Below are 21,958 nucleotides of genomic sequence, written 5' to 3'. Positions count from 1 at the left end.
CCATGACAGTGGAGCCTTTGGGGGGCAATTTCGGTGGTGGGAGCCCCTTCTCATCCCCTGGTGCTGACTCCTGGATCTTTGCACTGCACGTGAAGCGACCAGGAAATGAAGATTCTCCTGGTGGCTGGAGTGCCTGATTTCTGCTCGGTGGGGAGTCTGGTGGGGTCCTCTCCCTCTTGGTTGAGGATCAATTGGGTGCTCTGTTACTGGCGACCGGGGGGTGCTGCCACAGCAGTGGGGGTTGTTCCTTAGCAGTGTTTTTACACCTTTTTGTGGGGTCCTCCTGGTGACTCATGGAGTCTTTGGAGCACATCTCCCCACCTAATCCCCTCTCCACGGTTGCGGTGCCCTCCGGGTCCAGTCAATCCATTGATGCACTGACGGTGGTCCTGAGTCTTTTGTGTCCCGGGTGGAAGTGGTTTTTGGGCGACGGGCTGGCATAAAGCATGCCCCCGCCTTCCCCTGCCTCATCTCTCTCATCAGATCCTGAATCTGATTTGGCCGCCACGGATGTGGGTCACCCTGTTAGATCTGCAACCATGCTCCCTGAATCCTCAGATAGTGAGGAGGAGTCCTCCACTTCTGCAACAAAAAGGCGCTGGTGGACGCACTGATTGTATCTGTGCTTCAGACTTAAAGTCAGAGGACGCAGCTGTGGCTGCAACGGAGGCGCAGGTTCCCTTTGGCACTCAAAAGCCATCCAGAGCAGCAAAGGGGTTCCCTTTCCCCTCCTATTTTGACAGAATTGTCACTAAAGAGTGGAGATGACCAATGCCTCGCCTTGGGGTCCCTAAGCGAGTTGCTAGGAGATACTCCTATGAAGAGTCCCTTCTTAAGAAGTGGACTGTTCCACCGGTAGCGGACCCTCCGCTTTCCAGGTTAAACAAGGCAACCATGATTCCAATTGAAGAGTCCCCGTCCTTTAAGGACCTGGCTGACAGGAAGGAGGAGGATGTGGCCCACAATATGCATACCCCGGTTGATTCGGCACTGAGTCCTATATTCACCATTGCCTTGGCGTCCCAGACTCTGACCGAATATGCTAGACTTTTGCGCCGTACCCTGGAGGGGGAGTAGCTCCCCCCTGCCTTTGCTGCGCTGGTGGACCAACTGGTCCAGGGGTTGCAATTTATCTGTGATGCCTCCTTGGATGCGGCTCCCCTAGTGGCTCGGATCTCTGTTTCGGCAGTGGTCATTCAGTGTGTCTTTTGGCTCAAATGCTTGACTGATCTTCCCTTTCAAGGAGATTTGGTGCTGTCCTGGATGACATCATTAAAGGTTTCACAGGGGGGAAGAGTACCTTTCTTCCGCAGGCTACTAAGGCAAGGACTTTCGTTGTAGACGTGGGCCCTCCTTCTCGGCTCATAAAATGTTTTTTCGTCCCTTAGGGTCGATTGACAAAGGATTGAAGCTCATGGGGCCTCCTCTGAAGGATCCAAGCAAACTTGGTCTGGCAAGTCGAGAGCAGGCTTTTCCAGACCCCTGGACAAGGCCCCTTCAGCATTAAGGTGCGCCCTCATAAGTAACTGGGATGGGGGGGGCGTCTTCACTGGTTCTCGGACCCGTGGACTCCCCTGGTACAAGAGAAGTGGGTCCATGAGGTAATTCGGTCCGGCTACAAGATCGAGTTTCGTTCTTTCCCTCCCGGTAAGGTTCTTCCTCCCAACATGTCCCCGGTCCGCTTACAGGCTCTTTTTGGGGCGGTGCAAGACCTTTTACTTTAAATGGTGACTTTCTAACAATTCACTTTAAAAACAGAGGGAATTGCTGCACACGTTTGCAAATATACTGTATGTAGAAGTCGCAGTACCAACATCAAGGTTCCTTGTATACAGTATCTCACAAAAGTAAGTACACCACTCACATTTTTTGTAAATATTTTATTATATCTTTTCATGTGACAACACTGACACTTTGCTACAATGTAAAGTAGTGAGTGTACAGCTTGTGAAACAGTGTACATTTTCTGTCCCCTCAAAATAACTCAACACACAGCCATTAATGTCTAAACCGCTGGCAAGAAAAGTGAGTACACCCCTTAGTGAAAATGTCTCAATTGGGCCCAAAGTGTCAATATTTTGTGTGGCCCCCATTATTTCCCAGCACTGCCTTAACCTCCTTGGGCATGGAGTTCACCAGAGCTTCACAGGTTGCCACTGGAATTCTCTTCCACTCCTCCAGGATGACATCACAGAGCTGGTGGATGTTAGAGACCTTGCGCTCCTCCACCTTCCGTTTAAGGATTCCCCACAAATGCTTAATAGGGTGTAGGTCTGAAGACATGCTTGGCCAGTTCATCACCTTTACCCTCAGCTTCTTTTGCAAGGCAGTGGTCATCTTCGGGGTGTGTTTGAAGTCGTTATGTTGGAATACTGCCCTGCGGCCCAGTCTCTGAAGGGAGGGGATCATGCTCTGCTTCAGTATGTCACAGTACATGTTGGCAATAATGGTTCCCTCAATGAACTGTAGCTCTCCAAAGCTAGCAGCACTCATGCAGCCCCAGACCATGACACTCTTCCCACTATGCTTGACTGTAGGCAAGGCACACTTGTCTTTGTACTCCTCACCTGGTTGTCGCCACACACCCTTGACACAATCTTGACCAAATAATTTTATCTTGGTCTCATCAGACCACAGGACATGGTTCCAGTAATCTATGCCCTTAGTCTGCTTGTCTTCAGCAAACTGTTTGCGGGCTTTCTTGTGCATCATCTTTAGAAGAGGCTTCCTTCTGGGACGACAGCCATGCAGACCAATTTGATGCAGTGTGCAGCATATAGTCTGAACACTGACCGGCTTACCCCCTACCCCTTCAACCTCTGCCACAATGCTGGCAGCACTCATTTGTCTATTTCCCAAAGACAACCTCTGGATATGATGCTGAGCACATGCACTCTACCTCTTTGGTCGACCATGGCGAGGCCTGTTCTGAGTGGATCCTGTCCTGTTAAACCACTGTATGGTCTTGGCCACCGTGCTGCAGCTCAGTTTCAGGGTCTTGGCAATCTTCTTTATGGCCATCTTTATGTAGAGCAACAATTATTTTTTCAGATCCTTAGAGAGTTCTTTGCCATGAGGTGCCATGTTGAACTTCCAGTGACCAGTATGAGAGAGTGAGAGAGATAACACCAAATTTACCACAGCTGCTCCCCATTTACACCTGAGATCTTGTCATACTAAGGAGTCACATGACACCGGGGGGGGGGGGGTGGCTAATTGGGCCCAATTTTGACATTTTCACTTAGGGGTGTTCTCACTTTTGTTACCATCTGTTTAGATATTATTGGCTGTCTGTTGAGTTATTTTGAGGGGGACAGCAAATGTAAGCTGTTATACAAGCTGTACACTCACTACTTTACATTGTAGCAAAGCGTCATTTCTTCAGTGCTGTCACATTAAAAGATATAATAAAATGTTTACAAAAATGGGAGGGGTGTACTCACTTTTTTGAGATACTGTACCTCTTAGCTCTATCATCTGACAATTAAGCTTACCCAGGGTGGACTGCTGCAGTGGGTGAGCAGTCAGGTAAAGGGGACTGATAAATATACTTTTCAGGCAGGTGGGCTGTCAGTTGACATTGTCCCTTTGCCCTGAATTTTTTAACTTTTTGCCATATGTTTTTTTTTAGTAAAGATGTGAAGAATTTTAGAAGAGTTCTTACATAGATGTACAGGGGTTGGACAAAATTATGGGAAAAAATCGTGGCAAAAGAACAAAATTGTTGCCTAATATGGTGTTGGACCACCTTTGGCATCCAAGACGGTCTGAATTCTCCTGGGAATTGACAAATATAAGTCTTGCATGGTGGATAATAGAATCTGATACCACTCTTTATGCAAAAATCCGTTGTCACAATCCTGGGCAATGTCCTTTTGGTCAGTTGACCACGTTGACCACGCTTATGCTCATCAGCTGACATTTTCCCAGAAACTGTATATGCCATCATAACCTTTTGATACTGTACTTCGCAACCCCTTGCCTTTTTTAAAACTCAGTAGGCTCCGACATGTATTACTGTGTATTACTAGCCGCGCACGCAGTGAATGACGAAAGTGAGGCTTCCCACCTGTAAGTGTCTCATCACACAGGGGAAGCAAAAGCATGTTACATCACTTCCGCTTTCAACATGAAACATGTCATCACTGTCACACCTGCAAATCATGTAGTGTTTCTGTATTTTTGTCCAGTCCCTGTGTTTTAAAATGTATAAAGACTTGATAAATTCTTTTTTTATACCTGTTCCTGATCTTATAGTCTAGAGTGACTTTCCTATCCTAGCCATACAAACAAGCTTATTCTGTGGCCAAATTTGGGTAGAAGCCAGTAGACTTCTAAATTAAGCAATATGTTTTGGATTGTTAAGGGACACTTTTGCACACATTAGACAAAGTCAAAATTTCCACATCACGCAATTTCCCTGGTGGGAATCAAGCAAGAACCCCAACACTGCAAGGCTGAAGCTTTCCCCGCCAATGTAGAATGCAGAAAAACAGTTACATGTTTAGAACTTTAAGATTTTGACAAAATGAGGAATGATGCACTGGGCTATGAGAAACACCCATCTATTAGGGGGGTGTACAAAGGGCTGGGTAATGAAACCTGGAAAATGTGTTTCATATATTAATCTGCGTTGAATAAAACAACCTGGCATATGATTGGCTGCTGTGTTCAAGACTTATTTTTCCTATTTTAGTCCTTTTCATACTTCCCAGATATTTCATTGTACATTACTGTATGTTTTACTGCAGAATGGTACTCCTTATAAATAAAACCCTTAGAAAGATTTACAACTATGAGATCCATTACTAACACATATGTAATATCATTTTTTATTTATATCTTCTTGCCTCATATTCATACACACCCACTCATTGCTCTTTAAAGGAATTTCTAAACAGAGTGCTCTGAATGAGAATCATGAATCCACCCCAGAGAAAAACCACAAGACAACTCCGGTAGAGGGAGAGGGAGAGGGAGAAGAAGAAGAAGAAGGGGGGGAAGAAGTGACCACTCCAACTAAAATCAAAGAGCTTAAGGTAAGATGACTTTGATACTTCCATGTTTAAACCATGCATCTACATGTATCTCTATATTTGTTTTTCAGTTGCAAGTGAGAGCTAAAGTGGTCTATACTGGAATCCTTTACTTGCCAAGAAAGATAGGTTTAGAACCACCTTGTTATCTGCCCAACTCCAACATTCAAGGCTAATAGATACTTGCTTTTATGCTAAAGGCCTTGGGTGGAAGATGTGCGTATACAAGAGCCCTACTGGCGCTACTTCTTGTACTGGCTGCTTTTGGACAGCCTGTCATGTTCAGTCATTATTGATGCCCATATCTACTGTAGATCGGCAAACTGCATCAGGTTCAGATAGACTAATCTGCGTGTATACTTAAAGCGGAGTTCCGGCCACAAAATCATGCCTGTAGATTTTATGGCATCCGCTTCCTTATCCTTACCTGAGCAATAATTGAATATTCCCGGCCTTTTTTTTTTTTTACTTACCTTATTAGAGAGCATAATATACTCACCTTACCATCCACTTCCTCCTTCCTCGGCCGCGCGGCCTGCGCCGTCACTTCCTGTCCTGCAATGCGTCCTGGGAGCTCTTACTCGTGGCTCCCAGGATGCAATGGGCAGTGACGAAGGAGGCCGGCCGCTCCTCTCATCGCGTGATTTTCAAACAGGAAACAAACACTATGCCGATCGCATAGTACTGGGCATGCGCGAGATTTCACGCTGGATTCACCGGCCTCCGCCCACTACAACCAGGAAGCAGGGCAGACATTTCCCCACAACGGACTCGACGATCCAGGACAAAGATGGCGGCGCTCACAATAATTTTTATAAAGTAAGATTTCTTGCTTGCAAACATATTATTACAATGTATGAAACAGGATTAGCGGATGTATAGAGGTCAAAGGGTCACTGTTTGGGGGACATTAAAAAAAAAAAAAAAGGATTCTGTGGTCGGAACTCCGCTTTAAAACCCAATGGAAGTATTTAAAAGTCAATCCATTGGCAGTGGGTATTGACACCTGCTTTAACTATAATGCTAAAATATCTCCAACTAGCTCATTATATTCAGAACTCAGTAAAGGAGAAGCACCCAGAAGAAGCGACGACATCAGCCAACTCAGGCCTGGACAAATCCCAGAAGCCAGGTAGTAAAATGTACAAAAAGAAGCCTTATGCCTTGTCAACTGTTGTCAAGGGACAACCTGGGCAATCACACTTAATGCATTCCGGTAATATTAACCAGGTAATGTGTAGTGTTCACGTTACATAGCATTAAGGTCGTTTATTCATTTTCAATAGGCTGCCAATAAACCTCGATCTACTGAAAGTGGAAAGTTTTTTTTTTAAGCAGCATGCCACAATGCAGAGATGGATTCCATCTATGTTCTGTGTATGCAAACTAGGAGCATTGGACTGCCTTTCATAGTAAATCACAAAACGCTGCAATGCTGTCCATGCTTTGTGGGCATCGCAATGCAGTGTGAAAAGGCCCCTAAAATATCTGTTGGCTCCTAGACCTCACTAATTGCGTCCTGAGTTTTACATTAATTCGTCTATCCCTGAAATAACTCTTTTGACAAATAGCTGTCACAAGTATAGTAACCCATTCTAGGCAGGGTTCTCTCTAGCTAGCCAAGGTATGCATAATTTCTTTGTCATGCTACATGTTTTAAAATGTCTGCAAGTCTGTTTTTCTTGTGTCTGCATGTTTAAATAAAGCTTGTTGCTAATTAATTTGGCTTTTTCCATATAATTTGTATCTTTTGTTTCATTCATTTTGTCTACCACCATGTTTGTTTACTATGCTATAAATTCTGTCCTCCGATAAAAGTCCCCATGCTATGGGCACTGATCTTCAATTCCATGTAGCCATATGTGTCTGTTTGTACAGCTTTGTTTCTCACACTCACTCGCTTGCTTCTGTTTCTTGCCTATTGCTAACAGTCGGAGCAAGAGAGCACCCCCCGGCACAAGGAGGTACCCACTTATAACCAAACATCCATTTACCTATCCTGGCTCCCATCCACCTGTCCTATAACCCAGCATCCAGCTAGCTCCCCTTGGTCTACCCCAGTATCAACCTCTTTTCTTCATGGAAGCCATCACCCTTGTCTTATAAACTATCGTATACTCTGTTCACCTGTTACCCCTCCTCCCAACCACACATACAGTATATCGCTTCATCTAGAGTCACTGTAACGTAATAAAGAACCAGGTCGTTAAAAACTTAGCTGACACCTACATTTTTTAACATTTTCAGCCAATTTGTTTTATGCTACATATGTTTGGTAAAAAAAAAAATTGCAAAAAGCGTATTTTGATTGGTTTGCGCAAAAGTTATTGCGTTTACTAACAAAGGGAAAGATTTTTGTCATTTTTGTTGTTTTTTTTTTTAACGCGTAATGGAGGCGATCTGCGATTTTTTTTTTGCGGGACTGCGACATTGGGGCGGACAGATCGGACCCTTGACTGACATTTTTGACACTTTTGGGGTTACCAGTGACATTACTACAGTAAGCAGTGCTATACATATGCATTGTTACTGGAAAATGGCACTGGTAGTGAAGGGGTTAACTTTTTTTGAGAGGGAGGGGCTGTGTGTGTCCCTAGGGGAGTGATTCTAACTGTGATTGGCTGTGGCTTGAGGTGTAGGAACAGTGATCAACAGTCCTACATAGTAGAACCGTATGATCACTGTTCCTACACAGGGGAGAATGACAGGCGGCTTGTTTACATCAGCCGCATGCCTTTCTCCTGCTGTCACGGACGATCGTGAGTGTCCGCCGGGCACATGCGGGGGGGGGGTCCGTGACCGCGCGAGTGCGCCTCCGGCGACGCGTGCTCGCTCCCCAGAGTCTCACAGGCTAGTGACATAGCGGTACGTCACTTTGCCTGTGAGGGGCTGACCGCCGCAGTATATGTACTTGCGGCAGTCGGCAAGTGGTTAACTCAGACACAGCCAAGTAGTTGGTAAGAAGAAGGTTAGTGATGACAGCTATCATATAGGTTATCTTTTTTTTTTTTTTTACTGCACTTTTAGCACTATATTTAAAGTGGTAGTACACAGATTTATTTTCTAAATTTTTTATTTTCGGTTTATTTTCCTTCAAATTATTTAGCACAGTAACACTAGGCAGCTCCACTTATACCTCTTTTTTTCCAGTTTACATACACTGTAATCTAACTGTTCCTCCATCCACACTATACTGCACTGATGGACAAAAAAGTAGAATTTCCACTGTGCCTTGTGTATTCTGATAGGTGCCACTGGTGGCTGTCAGAATACTTGAACAACAGCTGCAGCTGAAAATGTTCTGAGAAAACACACATTACCAGTCCCTGCGCAGATCCTGGAGATTGATTCTAAAGCTGGGGAATCTTGTAATATGGCCTGTGGTGAAACACATGAATGAAGCGTGGCAGCTCTCCTAACCCTCCATGGGATATGAGGCAAAGCAGCTGTACAAAAAACAAAGGAACAGAGCGCACACCGCCCTAGTGTAACACCATTTATTTGAAGTAAATAGAAGCCATAAAAACAGGTACTCACAAACAGATAGGAAGTCATGCATGGAAATAAATATCCCCCGATGATGTTTACAGGGCTCTCTCCTCCTAGCCTCGGCGGCTCAGCTGTTCATCCTGCACTAGTCAGTGAGTATCGTACGGCTAAGCCAACCGCCTCGGATTACTCAAGGAGACTCGATGTGGTGAGCCTGCGCACGGTCCAGCCGCCGCCACACACCCTCCAAGAGCCGAATGCTATAGCCGCTCAGAGAAACTGACAATGCGGTTGAGCAGAGCGAGACTCCCCGATCGGGACCCAGAGCATGACTTGCATGGGGTTGCTAAGGACAACGTTTCGGAGGCGTAGCCTCCTTCTTCAGATCTCAACCTGCCCTGTAAACATCATCGGGGGATATTTATTTCCATGCATGACTTCCTATCTGTTTGTGAGTACCTGTTTTTATGGCTTCTATTAACTTCAAATAAATGGTGTTACACTAGGGCGGTGTGCGCTCTGTTCCTTTGTTTTTTGTACAGCTGAAAATGTTCTACCTGACTTCTTTGATATTTCAATCGAAGGATGTTGGGTAGGAGGAGGCTGGCAGGGTTACCCATGCAGCAAATGCCATCTGTTTATCAGGAACTGGCCAATGTTCATATAGTGTATGGACAGCTTAAGTGTGCAGCTTAGCACTAGATTAAGACATCATAGGAGGTTGGAGCCATCGCAGGAGGACCTGTGTGGGATGGGGGGACCTCCCTAGGAAGAGAGGTTAGGGAAATTTTGTTTCTTTCATTGTGAGACACATAAAGCCATAGGCTGTTGGGTTAAAAAAAAAATGTAGACCAGCCCAGGATAGCCCCTCCTACAACCAGCATTTTTGTTAGCATCCAAGAAAGATGAAAATCTTTTCTCCAGCTCTGCCAGAAAAAATTTAACCTTATTTTGGGAGCATTTTTTTTTATCCAGTTTTTTTCTTCAATCAAAATTCTTTCCCACATTGCTGCTTGAGCTGGTCTAATTTCATCTATTCTGAGCAGCTCTTTTTCAACCTAGCTTTGGAGTGCTGTACGTAAACTCTTTGCGGGGGCAAGTGACCTTCAGGCACTGGGTTTCGTGGGTTTCTTGTAGGGGGTTTCCAAACCCTGCTCTGGTAGCAAGTTGGCTGCAGAGCACTTTCCAGGTCCAGAGCCATTGGCATTACCTCAGTGTTTGCCATGTCTCTGGGAGTAGGCCGATCAGGTTAAGCACCAGGGGCTACCTCATTTATTGGCTCGCTGAGCGACTTTTACTTACCATACAATCCTTTTCGTACAGTGTTATGATCAGTCTCTAATGCCCCGTACACACGCAACGATTATCGGCCGACCGATCGTCCGACTTTTGTTCAAGTTGTATTTTGTTGGTTGGAATGTGCCTAGACTGCACACGAATTTTCTCGGCCAGCAAAATTCTACTTCAGAAGTGATGTCATGTGTTGGTTTGTTTTCTTTGTGTTTTTTCTTCACTGAGCATGCCCAGACTTGCTCATCAGATTATTCCCTGTCGAAATCTTTACTGACTGCACGAAAATCGGCCAACAAAAATGTTATAGTCTGCACACCAGATTTTTTTGGCCTGAAAAGTCGGAGTTGGTTGTCGGAAGCATCATACTAACAAGCCGAAAATCGGCAGATCGGACGTTGGCCAAAAATTCCCTGCCAATTTTCGACGCGTGTGTAAGGGGCTTTAGTAGTACTTTCTATAGAACTGAGGCATTCTGGTTGTAGGATGGGTTATCCTGGGCTGGCCTACAATTTGTTTGCAGTGTCCAATACTCCAGTGGGCAGACAGGATGTGGGTATAAAAAGCCTATTTTTTTTTTCTGTAAACATGTAATTTAGCGCCGGTTCACACTGGCGCGACGCTACTTTCAGGGGCGACCTCCGAGATCGCAGTGCGAGCAACGCGCCGCGACCTTGGAGCGGCCGCCACAGACTTCATAACATTGAAGTCTATGGCGGTCGCCTCCTGGTCGCCCCAAAGAAGCTCCGGACCCTTTTTCTAGGTCGGAGCGACTTGTGTCGCTCCTATTAGAACGGGTCCGTAGCTTCCCTATGGGAGGCGACCTGCGGCGACCTGTGAGGCGACCAGGTCGCCTCACAGGTCGCCCTAGTGTGAACCGGGGCTTAATGACTAATTGCACTCGTAATTTGGCTTTGTAGCAAAAAAAAAAAACTGGGTGTAACTGAGTGTTCTGGAGAGGATATCTTCACACTAAAGTCCCCAGGACATTCTCTAATTAGAAGAGAGTATGGGTTTAGCTAACAATGCAAAACTGATATATTGGGAATGGGTGGACCTTAATTAGTAAAATATTCACACACAGCAAATGTAGTATTTTTTAAGTGTTGTACACAACAATGTAAAAACTGTATTATTACCTCATTATCTTATGTTTACTCAGGCTCTTGTGTATATATATATATATATATATATATATATATATATATATATATATATATATATATATATAGTCAATGGTAAGTCATAGTCAGTGGTAGGTCCTGGCTTCCGTAGGGAGTCTTTTGCAGTGTAGTTGTGTCTGTATGTACAGTATAGAATGTTCAATTAATACACACTTTTAGAAGTTTGAAGATAGCTCAAGATTGGGGCATTAAAAAAAGAATACATGTATGTTAGGTTGGTGGAAACTAACATGTAGTGTAGTGTTCTGGAGAAAGGATACAGGTCTATAAAGACAATAGATTGAGAGGGGACTTCATGGCCTTGAACAAACACATTGAAGCAATGTTAATTTTGGCAGCAAATTTCAATTTAGTTTTAGTCTTAGTCTTAGGACTAAAATGGCATTTTAGTTTTAGTCCCATTTTAGCTTTCTGCAAGTATTTTAGTTTTAGTCGTATTTAGTCGACTAAAACTCCAGTACATTTTAGTCGACTAAAACGCCCTACATTTTAGTCGACTAAAACGTCCTATATTTTAGCCGACTAGAACTCATTTTAGTCATCTATAATCGAATGGGTGTAGTTAAATTGTAATTTGTAATGCATTATTTAAGCATTTCTCTACAATTTCCAAACTCATTATATACTACTGCTGATCCTGGAGTGAAAAATCTAATATGTTATTATTTATGGCATTAAGCTTTGAGCACGCACCAGTGCTAATTTTGGCAGCAAATTTCAATTTAGTTTTAGTTATAGTCTTTTGACTAAAATGCCATTTTAGTTTTAGTAGTATTGTAGTCTTAAGACTAAAATGCCATTTTAGTTTTAGTCGTATTTTAGTCATCTGAATTGCTTTCGTTTTAGTCGTATTTTTGTCAACTAAAATTGTGTTAATTTAGTCGACGAAAACATTTTAGTCGACGAAATTAACACTGCATTGAAGTCAAATAGGTAATACTTTTTACACAGCTAATTTTGTTTTTACTACTCTTACCTTCATCCCTACCTCTGCTAACAGAAACAGAGATGCATTGATTAGTAAGAATAGGCTGCCAATCGCTTCTAAGCAGTGCTGGGCTTTCTAATCAGAAAGCTCAGAATGTTTTGCATGTGTAATGCATGGATCCTGCAATAAAAGTTTAGCTGGAAAATAAAGATTATTGAAAATAAATACTAAAATAAAAGAAGAAAAACATAATTTTTTTATCAGTAATCATTTTAAGTAAAACTGGACATTAGCGTTTCCCTTTAAATAAGTACAGCAGTGTGTTACACAACATTGTATATCTATAGCTAAAACTTTGGATTGAGTAGGGAGAGGCTAGAACCCCTGTAAGTTTGAAATTGTCATCTGTATCCCCGCTGATGAGTTATGCCCCGTACACACGTTCCGATTATCGTACGACAAAACTCGCTTTCGACCTGGTCTCAGATCTGATCGTTAGTACACAGCTTTCGACAGCCGATCACGACAGTTGGTCCAACAAAATCCGAAGGGACAAACAGGAAAACATCTGTCGTACGACATCTTCTCGAACGATAATCGTTTCGTCAGTACAGTATTCGTACGCTAAAAGTCGATTGATAAATACCACGCATGATCGGAAACAGTAAAATAATCCGCAGGGGTCAGACGTATATACATCACTTCCATTACGTAGCTATGAAAAATATACTTGGTCAGTGAATTGTACGAAGAAAGTCGGATGGTTTGTACGCAGAGTTGCTTTCGATTTTAGTAACATACAACAATTACGAAACTTTAGTCATACGATTATCGTACTATAATCGGAACATGTGTACGGGGCATAACTCTCTTTATTTGGCCTGATGGCCACTGACTGAAAGTTCCCTTACTGTCGTGTCTACAGCACAAGAAGTGAAGGGAAGTCTCCCAAACAGGACACCCAATTGAGAGGGGTTTTAGCACTTCACAAGTCTATCAAAACATTTTGCATTAGGTATACTTCCACCTGATTACTACATACCCTCCATGATTACCTGCCCACCCCAGCATGTTCTCATACAAAACCTCCTAACAACTCTTTCCCTGCCACCTAGATACCTTCCTTCCCACCTCTCCTACCTATCTGCACGTACTTTCTCATCTCAGTAAATCTTAAAATGAACCTGTACTCCACTTTGCAAATTTTTAAAGTACAAGTCATGCCAAAGGACATACACTCCAAGATTTCCCATTCTCTTATCTAGTTGTACTTTGTTACTGGACCCTGACTTAGGCAACTTTACAGTTAAGCTCCATCAACTGCCAGTGCTCAGTCCGGTGGTGCTGTCACCAGCCAATGTCATTGGCAGAGTTGTATAAAGTACTCGAAACCCATACTTGAGTAAAAGTACAAGTGCTCGATCAAAAAGTGACTTGAGTAGAAGTGGAAGTGCTCGATCAAAAAGTGACTTGAGTAGAAGTACTAAAGTATTCAACATTTTTTGTATTTAAGTATTGAAAGTAGTTTTTTTAAAAATATTGCTACTCAAGTACTGAAAGTAAAAGTACCAGTAGTTTTGAAAAACAAATTGCTACTCAAGTACTGAAAGTAGAATATGTAAAGAAATCAGGTGCGCTGCCTAGTGCATATGTGCAACATACAAAATGATGCAAACAAATAAACCAAAAATGCAATAATAATGCAAAAAAATGAAAACGTATGCAATTCGTGTAAAACAAAAAATGTCCAGAAGGTGACTAGTGATACACCAATGTGCAATAAACGTCCATGTTATAAGTCCATAAATAAAGTGCATGGACTTATAACATGGACGTTTATTGCACATTGGTGTATCACTAGTCACCTTCTGGACATTTTTTGTTTTACACGAATTGCATACGTTTTCATTTTTTTGCATTATTATTGCATTTTTGGTTTATTTGTTTGCATCATTTTGTATGTTGCACATATGCACTAGGGCAGCGCACCTGATTTCTTTACATATTCTACCACATACACTCTAAGGTAGCAGCACACCCTATATTGAATCAGCGCACTTTCCTACCCATCACAAGTACTGAAAGTAAAAGTACAAGTACTGTGTTATGTAGTTATTAAAGAAAGAAGTCAAAAGTTTGAACATCATATTGTTTTTTATTATTTCAAATGCAGCTTTTATTTATACATACAGTAGCTTTTATTTTCGTATGCACTGATAATACACATGTTTTGAGCTTCATGAAACCTGCCATCTACTGTTCTGGCAGTGGTAATTTTTATAATAGTAACGAGTAACTATGCAGCACAAAAAAAAAAATATCGGAGTAGAAGTATTGAAATCATCGAAAAAATGTAGTGAAGTAAAAGTGGAAGTAGGAGAAAAAAATTCTACTCTAGGAAAGTACAGATACCGCCTTTCGCTACTTAAGTACAGTAGTGCAGTAGTTCTACTTAGTTACTATACATCTCTGGTCATTGGATAGTGTTATGGCAGGTGATGGAGCTTAATCATGAGGTAAGGGAAAGTTAGGTCCCAGTGATGAAGTGAAACTTTATCAGAGAGGTGGACTGAGTGCCCATTTCTGGCTAATAAAAGTTAATAAAAGATATCTTGTGGTGTCTGCCCTTGAGCTGAAAATTTTCTTTATCTTAATATGGAATACAGGTCCACTTTAAAGAGTCTGCTGTTACACCTGAACGCCAGACCTTCCAGAACCCTGCACCTAGCTTTTCCATTTTTAAACCACAGGTTTTCAGAATTACCGGAACCCCTTCACTGCCAGAGAGGTATGGTTCATGTGGTAGAGTGAAGGGGTTGCAACAGGCTATTGACTTGTGTTTGTTATATCCCTCACATAGTTCCTGGACAAGTCAGAAGATGTCCTACTGAAGCACCAGGCCAGTATTAATGAGCTGAAAAGAACCTTGAAACAGCCAAACAGCAAACTTGTTCACAGAGAACGTGGGCGAGAAAAGAGGCTGCCGTCTTCACCTACCTCCTCATCCCCCAAACCAGAGGTAAGTTTACTTTTATTTTATAGTGTTAAAGGACCAGTCTGTCTAAATTAGGGATCGACCGATTGTCGGTAAGCCGATATATCGAGGGCCGATCTGCACTTTCCCAGATATATCATAATCGGCCCCAGAGGTTACCAATATTGCCGATATTTGGGGAAAGTGCTGTACTGGAGTGATGCCTGAAGCTAGAGGCATCACCTCGGTACCAGGGGCGACGGTCGGCTGTCTTGTAATGACAACCAATGCGGCTGAGAAGCCGCACGGCTGTCATTATAAGGAGCGGAATGTCCCCCCCCCCTCCCGCCGCCTTCTGTGGCTCGCCCGAGTCTCCCGTCCCACCAGGAGACTCAGGCATCCTACCTACACGGCCGCTGAAGACCTAATCAAAGCCGCATTTGGCTCTGATCGGGTCTCCATGTACCCGGAAGTGATGTCATGACATCACTTCCGGGTACTCGGCGCCAAATTAAAAAAGATTACAGCATTCATAACAGCCAAACTTGGTGTTTTGAATGCTTTTAAGTGCAGAGGAGGGGTTTGGGTATTTTAAACCCCCAGATCCCTCCACAAGAGTACCTGTAAAAAAAAAAATAAAACATTTTTTTTTTAAATGTCCGAAAATATCGGAATATATCGGCCAATACTGATATGCGATGACCAAATTATCGGTATCGGCAATAAAAAAACGATATCGGTCGTTCACTAGTCTAAATGCTCTATATACATTAAGTCAATACTCAGGCCTGTCCTCTCCACTATAAGACACTGAGGCTTACTAATACACAAAGAAAGACAGGTCAAAGCACAAAGTGGAGCTGTAGACTCACATTTACAGAATAAAGTACATGTAAACCCTAATGTTGAGATTGCCCAAGTACTGCATATCAAAAACAATAGGCTTTTTGTTTAAATAAATTCTTCCCTATGCAGCGGTGGGTGCAAACGAACACACGTCCTACCTCTGATCTGATCGGTCCACTAAAAACAAACAGAAGGGGATCTTTTCTCCTCCATATAGGCGGATCAGATCGGAGGGTAGTCAGGTGTAAAAAGACAGTGGTGTCGGTTTAGACATGGCCAGCCATACATAACAGAGCTGATTTTGTGGCTCTGTCTGTGTACACTCTGCAGAAACTGAGGGGACACGGACCTGTCATCCATCTGCTCTGTTAAAGTGGAGTTCCGTCCCCCTCCAAAAATTAAAAGTCAGCAGCTACACATACTGTAGCTGCTGACTTTTAATATTAGGACACTTACCTGTCCTGGAGTCCCACGATGTCGGCACCGCAGCCAATGTTTCCATTGGCTGTGGGGTGCTGGCGCCGCCATTGCAAGTCAGGGAACCCGGCAGTGAAGCCTTGCGGCTTCACGAACGGGTTCCTACTGCTGCGCATTTGGATTGGCTCGGCGGCGGAGGGTAGGAGGAGGGGTCCTCACTTCGCCGCGGCGCCATTCCCGGGAGTGGGAAAGGGTACCTGTCAAAAACAGGTACCCCCACCCCCCCGGAAAGGTGCCAAATGTGGTACCGGAGGGGGGGGGGAGCAAATGAGCGGAAGTTCCACATTTGTGTGGAACTCCGCTTTAAGATCAGCGGGCAATCTGTCCACCCGTGTGAAAGGGACCAAAATGAACAACTGACCCAATTAAAAATTGAAAAATAGCAGTGCACTTTCTGTGCCTTGGTACTCTTGTTCTGTAGCCTCATATTTGTATATCTGCAACGTAAGATCATTATAAACTGCTAATCTCATCTTATCTGGGGTGAGATTTGGTGATGTCAATACTGTGCTGCTCTCAGTGTTTGCTGAAGAGAAAGCTGCAATGCTAGGATTTCCCTGATGTTGCTTTTGATTATTATAATACTCCTGCTGCTTTTTATATTTTTTTAAATATTTTTTATTGTTTTTTTTTTTTATTTTTTTTATTTAATACATACATACATACATACATACATACATACATACATACATACATACATACAAACAACCACACAAAACAGTTAGCATAAGAAAACAAAGGGCATGAGTTCCAAGTGTAGAATAGCGGTGCTCATCGAATGCACAGAACGATTTTCATACTTAGATATTTGGTGCAGTAGGAAAATCTGTAAAACAAGATCTAATACGTGACAAGTTATAACAGGTGTAGATAACTTACACAACGAATATGTAGGATTGAGTGTTCTTACCGCTAAGAGCAAAATATACAGCAAGAATCAGCAAATGGAGCCCTAATACAATGCCACTAAACAGTTGTAAACTAAAACCAAAACTACTGTTAACAGTATAGTTAGGACTGATAGCTCTACCTATTTCTTTCCCAAGCAAATCAAACCAACATCTATCCTGAATCTGCTACATAAGCATATCTAAAACAACCCCATTAGCCTTGCAAGATTTGCGCAGAGACAAAGTCTATTGGAGCTAACCCTACTTTTGCTGCTTTATGAATAGCGTGTGATCAATTATCAGATCACCTGTCATCAGGGAAGCAGCTCTGACATGAGGAAGCAAATCCCTGCTCATCTACCAGGATAGCCGCCACCGCACAAATAAACAGTGCAGAACAAGACATGGAATGTCAGTTATAGGGGAAAGATCAGCAGCAGGGACTTTACAATCAATACTTGTGATTAGACTTTTGTCCTCTAAATGCTATTTTTGTGCAGAGCTTCCACAATTCAGGTGCTCTTCCAAACACTTGTAGGCAGGTGGAGAAGGGTTAACACAGTTTTCATTTTCCCGGGCTTTTGGGGTTCTGCCCTCTACCTTGGTATGCCTATAAAAAAAGGGGGAAGGGACTGCATGGCTGTCTGAGAAAATGTAACCTCCAGGAACCCCTGACCTGCTTGCATGGCAATCTACCTCACCAAGGACCTTGCCAATTATGTACTACTACCTGGACAGGTAAAGTGCTTATAGTCCCGGTTCACACTTATGCAATGCGGGAACCCTGCAAATCTACTGCGGGTTCCCGCATCGCATTCCCAGCGCAGGCAGTTCACACTGCCATATGTGAATCGCTGGGGGGTGTCAATTCAAAGTTAGCGAGATCACTTCACATATCGCAGTGCGAACTGACATTCGGACACGAATCGGATCGCATAAGTGTGAACCGCCATGCGATCCGATTCTGGTGCGGACCCAAAAAAGGGTCCTGTGCATGTTTGTGTCGAATCAGATGCAAATTCAGCCATACTATCTGTATGGCTGATTTCGCATCGCACAGACATCGCATGTGATTTTCATAGCAGAGCGCTCCGAATCACATGCGATGTTTGCCATCGCACTAATGTGAACTGAGCCTAAAGAGGAAGTAAACTCTGGACAAAAAAATGAGAAAAAAAAAAACCTGTAAGACAAAGGCATATTGAGCTAGTATGCATCGCCTACTAGCTCATTATGAAATACTTACCTTAGAACGAAGCCCCCGCAGTGCCGCCCGCATAGCACAGGAGGGCCGACATGTTCGGCCCTCCTGTTTCCTGGTTCGCGTCCTCCGGCCATCTGATTGGCCGAAGGCGCGATTACATCACTCCTGCGCATGCGTACGGAAGCCGCCGTTCACGGCACAGGGCTCTGAAGGGACGGCACGGATGGCCATTCCTTCAGAGCGCATGCGCCGATGACGTAATCAGCTGCATTAAAAGTAAATATCTCCTAAACGGTGCAAGTTTAGGAGATATTTACAGTACCTATAGGTAAGCCTTATTAAAGGCTTACCTATAGGTACAACTTCCAAGAGAGAGTTTACAACCTCTTTACCTGTTCTAAGCCTGGTCTGAAGTTATTCAAGTGCATGGAGGTATGTGGTAGATCTAGAAGAACAGTGCATGCATAAGTGCTAGTGCACGGATAGCCCCAATTTTGTCACAGGGAGGGTGGTGGCAGAGGTATGCTGGACTATTAGAGTAGGGCACAGGCTCAGCAATGTCCCCCCTAAATACTACTGTACATCCGGAAGGCTAAGGTGTGCAGTGGCATGGGAGAGGACATTTCACAGAGGACCTCTGTATGTTACACCGCTGCACAGAGTGTACAGCTTGCTTCTAAGCCGGGGTTCCACCCTAATGTTGACTTCCACATGAATGGGGCCCTGCATGGTCCTAGGCATTGGTGAGCACGTACATATGAAGAGGTACCTCCACTTGCAGGGCAAGGAGGCCCTGCCCCACACACTGTTCTGTGGAAGCTCAGCTGCCCATCTCAGACTGTGCAAGAATGTGCAACTGGTTGGCCTGCCGCTCTCTCTGGCAGTGTCTGACAATCAAGAGAGTTCATTGAAAACAACAACAATTAGCTGGGGCTCTCGCATGCCTTAAATGTTGATCTGTAACATGAACACCCTGTTATTTATTACTTCAAAATTCTATTTCTCTCATTCATTGACGGACACAGCTCCTCATCTTCATGATTATATGCTATTATACTGCCCCCTACAGGATTAGGACACTAGACATAGGCACCTCCGGGCTCCCCTCCCTCTCAGTCAGCGTCCTCCCCCCTTTTTTTGATGGTCTAATGCAGGCCTTCCCCCCCCCCATCTGTCCATCCCCCAACCCCCCCCCCCCCGGGGTGGACATACCATTTCTGGTTGGCCTGGGGTGTTGCACTGGCGATGGGGGGGGGGGGTTGCTAGTGACCGAACTATCGTTCCTCGGGGGGGGGGGATTGGGCATGTTGGGATCTTTTTTTTGTGCTGCTGGGGTCCCCCCTGGGAGCTGCCATTTTCTTGTAGCCTTTTAAGCTATAGATCGGTGGCCATGTTTTGTGAAATAAGTGGCAGCCATGTTTTTGGAGTTGGATGGGCGGTGATTCCAGAAGCTCTTTCTTGGCCTCTAATGCTGATCCATGGATATTCCTCTTCCCGATCGCCGCATTGTGTGCAGTTAGTTCGGGCTGTGAGTATCTGGCCAGTGGTGGTGAATCCTTTTGTGGGGTTTTCTCTCCCTCTCTCTGCTACTGCAGCAGTAGTGCTCTGTGCTGGGCCTTGAGGTGCCGACAGCACAGTGAGTTGTCCCTTGCAGTGTTTTACACTTCTTATGTGTGGGCTCCCCTCTTAATTCATGTAGTCCCTGGAGCATATTTCACCACCTGATCCCCTTTCAGAGGCTGTCGGGCCCTCTGGGTCCCAACAACTGACTGCACTGATGGCGGTCTTGGAGTCCTTGGTTTCCAAGGTAGATTTGGTCCTGGGCAAATGGGCCAGCAAGAAGTATCCCTCGCCTTCACCTGTTTTCTTTGTCTCATCAGATTCAGAATCTGATTCGGCCGCCACAGATGCGAGTTACCCTTCAGGATCTGCGTCCACGCACCCTGCATGCTCAGATAGTGAGGATGATTCTTCTGTTTCGGACATGAAAAGGCGCTAGTGGATGCACTGATTGTATCAGTGTGGGAACCCTTAAAGATGGAGGATGCGTCTAACGCAACATCAGAGGCATGGGTCACCTTTGGCACCCACAGGTCCTCAAAAGGTGTTCCCTTTTCCCACCTTCTTTGACAATATTGTCACAAAACAGTGGGGGTGCCTGAAATGCACCTTTGCAATCCCGAAGCGTTTTGCAATGCGGTACCCTATGAGGATTCCCTCCTTAAAAAATGGACAGTTCCTCCTGTAGTGGACTCCCCACATGCCGGTTGAATAAAGCCACTGTCATCCCCAGTTAAAGAGTCCCTGGTCTTCACAGACCCGACTGATATGGCAGGTCAAGGCCTCCGACCTCCTATGTTCATTGTGGCTGGTTTGGCACTTAGACCGGTATTTACTATTGTCCTGGTGTCGCAAGCTATGATGAAGTGGGCAAAACTTCTATGCCGGGACCTGGAGGGGGTACAGCCCCCCCTGCTTTTGCAGAGCTGGTGGATCAGTTGGTCCAAGGGCTACAGTTTGTCTTTAATGCCTCTTTGGATGCCACTCCCTTGATTTCTAGATTGTTTCAGCGGTGGTCCTGCGGCGTATTATATGGCTGAAATGCTTCTAAGAAGGCCTTATCCGATCTTTCATTTGTGGGGGATCACCAGTTTGGAGCTTCTTTGGATGACATAATCAAAGGTCTCACAGGGGAATAGAGTACTCTTCTTCCTCAGGCTTCCAAGGGTAAGGAGTCCTGTCCCAGACGGGGGCCTTTCTTTTTGGCTCACGAGTGCCATTTTTGTCCCTTCAGGGCCTTCGGTGGGGGTTCTAAGAGGTCTTGGTCCAGCAAGCCACAAGCGGGTTCTGCCAGACCTGCAGACAAGTCTTCCTCCACATGAGGAGGCACCCTCACCCATATCTGGGGTGGGGGGGGGATGTCTTCACTGGTTTCTGGATCCGTGGACCTCCCTAATCCAGGACTAGTGGGTCCACAAAGTCATTCTCTCCGGCTATAAGATCGAGTTTTGATTATATCCTCCGGAAAGCTTCTTCCCCTTCCAACCTGCACTTGTCCCCAAATCGCTTAGAGGATCACTATGGGGCAGTGCAAGACTTGTTACTTCAAGGGGTGATTGTTCTGGTTCCGACATCGGAACGTTTTCAAGGTTTTTACTCAAACCTTTTTACAGTTCCCAGGTGCGTGCAATTCTGGACTTCAAGCTGCTCTTTCAGAAGTTCCAAATGGAAACCATTTGCACAGTTGTGCCGTTCCTAAATCAGGGGGATTTCCTCACCTACATCGCATAAAGAATGCCTACCTTCACATCCTAATATGTGCCGCCCACCAGTGCTTCCTCCGCTTTGCCGTGGGCGAGGAGCACTATCAGTTTGTGGCGTTACCCTTTGGTCTTGCCTCCGCTCCTTGTTTTTTTTTTACAAAGGTATTGGGCCCGTTGCTAGCATTGCTGCGTCAGCGGGGATAGTGATACTGGGGTATCTGCTTTTGCGAGCAGAGTCTTTGACTGCTCTGTTGGCCAACTTGGATAAACTCTGAGGGAATTTGGCTGGATTTTGAATCTTCAGAAATCTGCTCTGGTTCCGTCCAGAAGCCTGAACTATCTGGGTCTGACGCTGGACTCGGCCTCAGCCAGAGTGT

At 44.5% G+C, this 21,958-nt stretch overlaps 1 protein-coding gene across 9 annotated transcripts in view; it reads left to right on the top strand.

The window, feature by feature from the left end:
• The window catches only part of EPB41L1 (erythrocyte membrane protein band 4.1 like 1), a 239,218-nt gene that overhangs the window by 190,571 nt on the left and 26,689 nt on the right, over nt 1-21,958 (top strand). For 6 of the 9 annotated variants that reach the window (XM_082272041.1, XM_082272042.1, XM_082272047.1 and 3 more), the window contains 3 exons: nt 4,888-5,039; nt 6,968-7,000; nt 14,788-14,946. In XM_082272041.1, coding sequence (XP_082128167.1) covers nt 4,888-5,039; nt 6,968-7,000; nt 14,788-14,946 — 344 coding nt within the window. The remainder of the gene's footprint in view (nt 1-4,887; nt 5,040-6,967; nt 7,001-14,787; nt 14,947-21,958) is intronic. The other 3 variants (XM_082272048.1, XM_082272045.1, XM_082272044.1) reach the window with 1 other exon arrangement.

Source organism: Pelophylax lessonae (genome assembly GCF_965119305.1).
Source record: "Pelophylax lessonae genome assembly, chromosome: 11".
NCBI classification, from domain to species: domain Eukaryota; kingdom Metazoa; phylum Chordata; class Amphibia; order Anura; family Ranidae; genus Pelophylax; species Pelophylax lessonae.
Note: the sequence above shows the minus strand (reverse complement) of the source record. Positions and strands in the feature narration are given on the sequence as shown.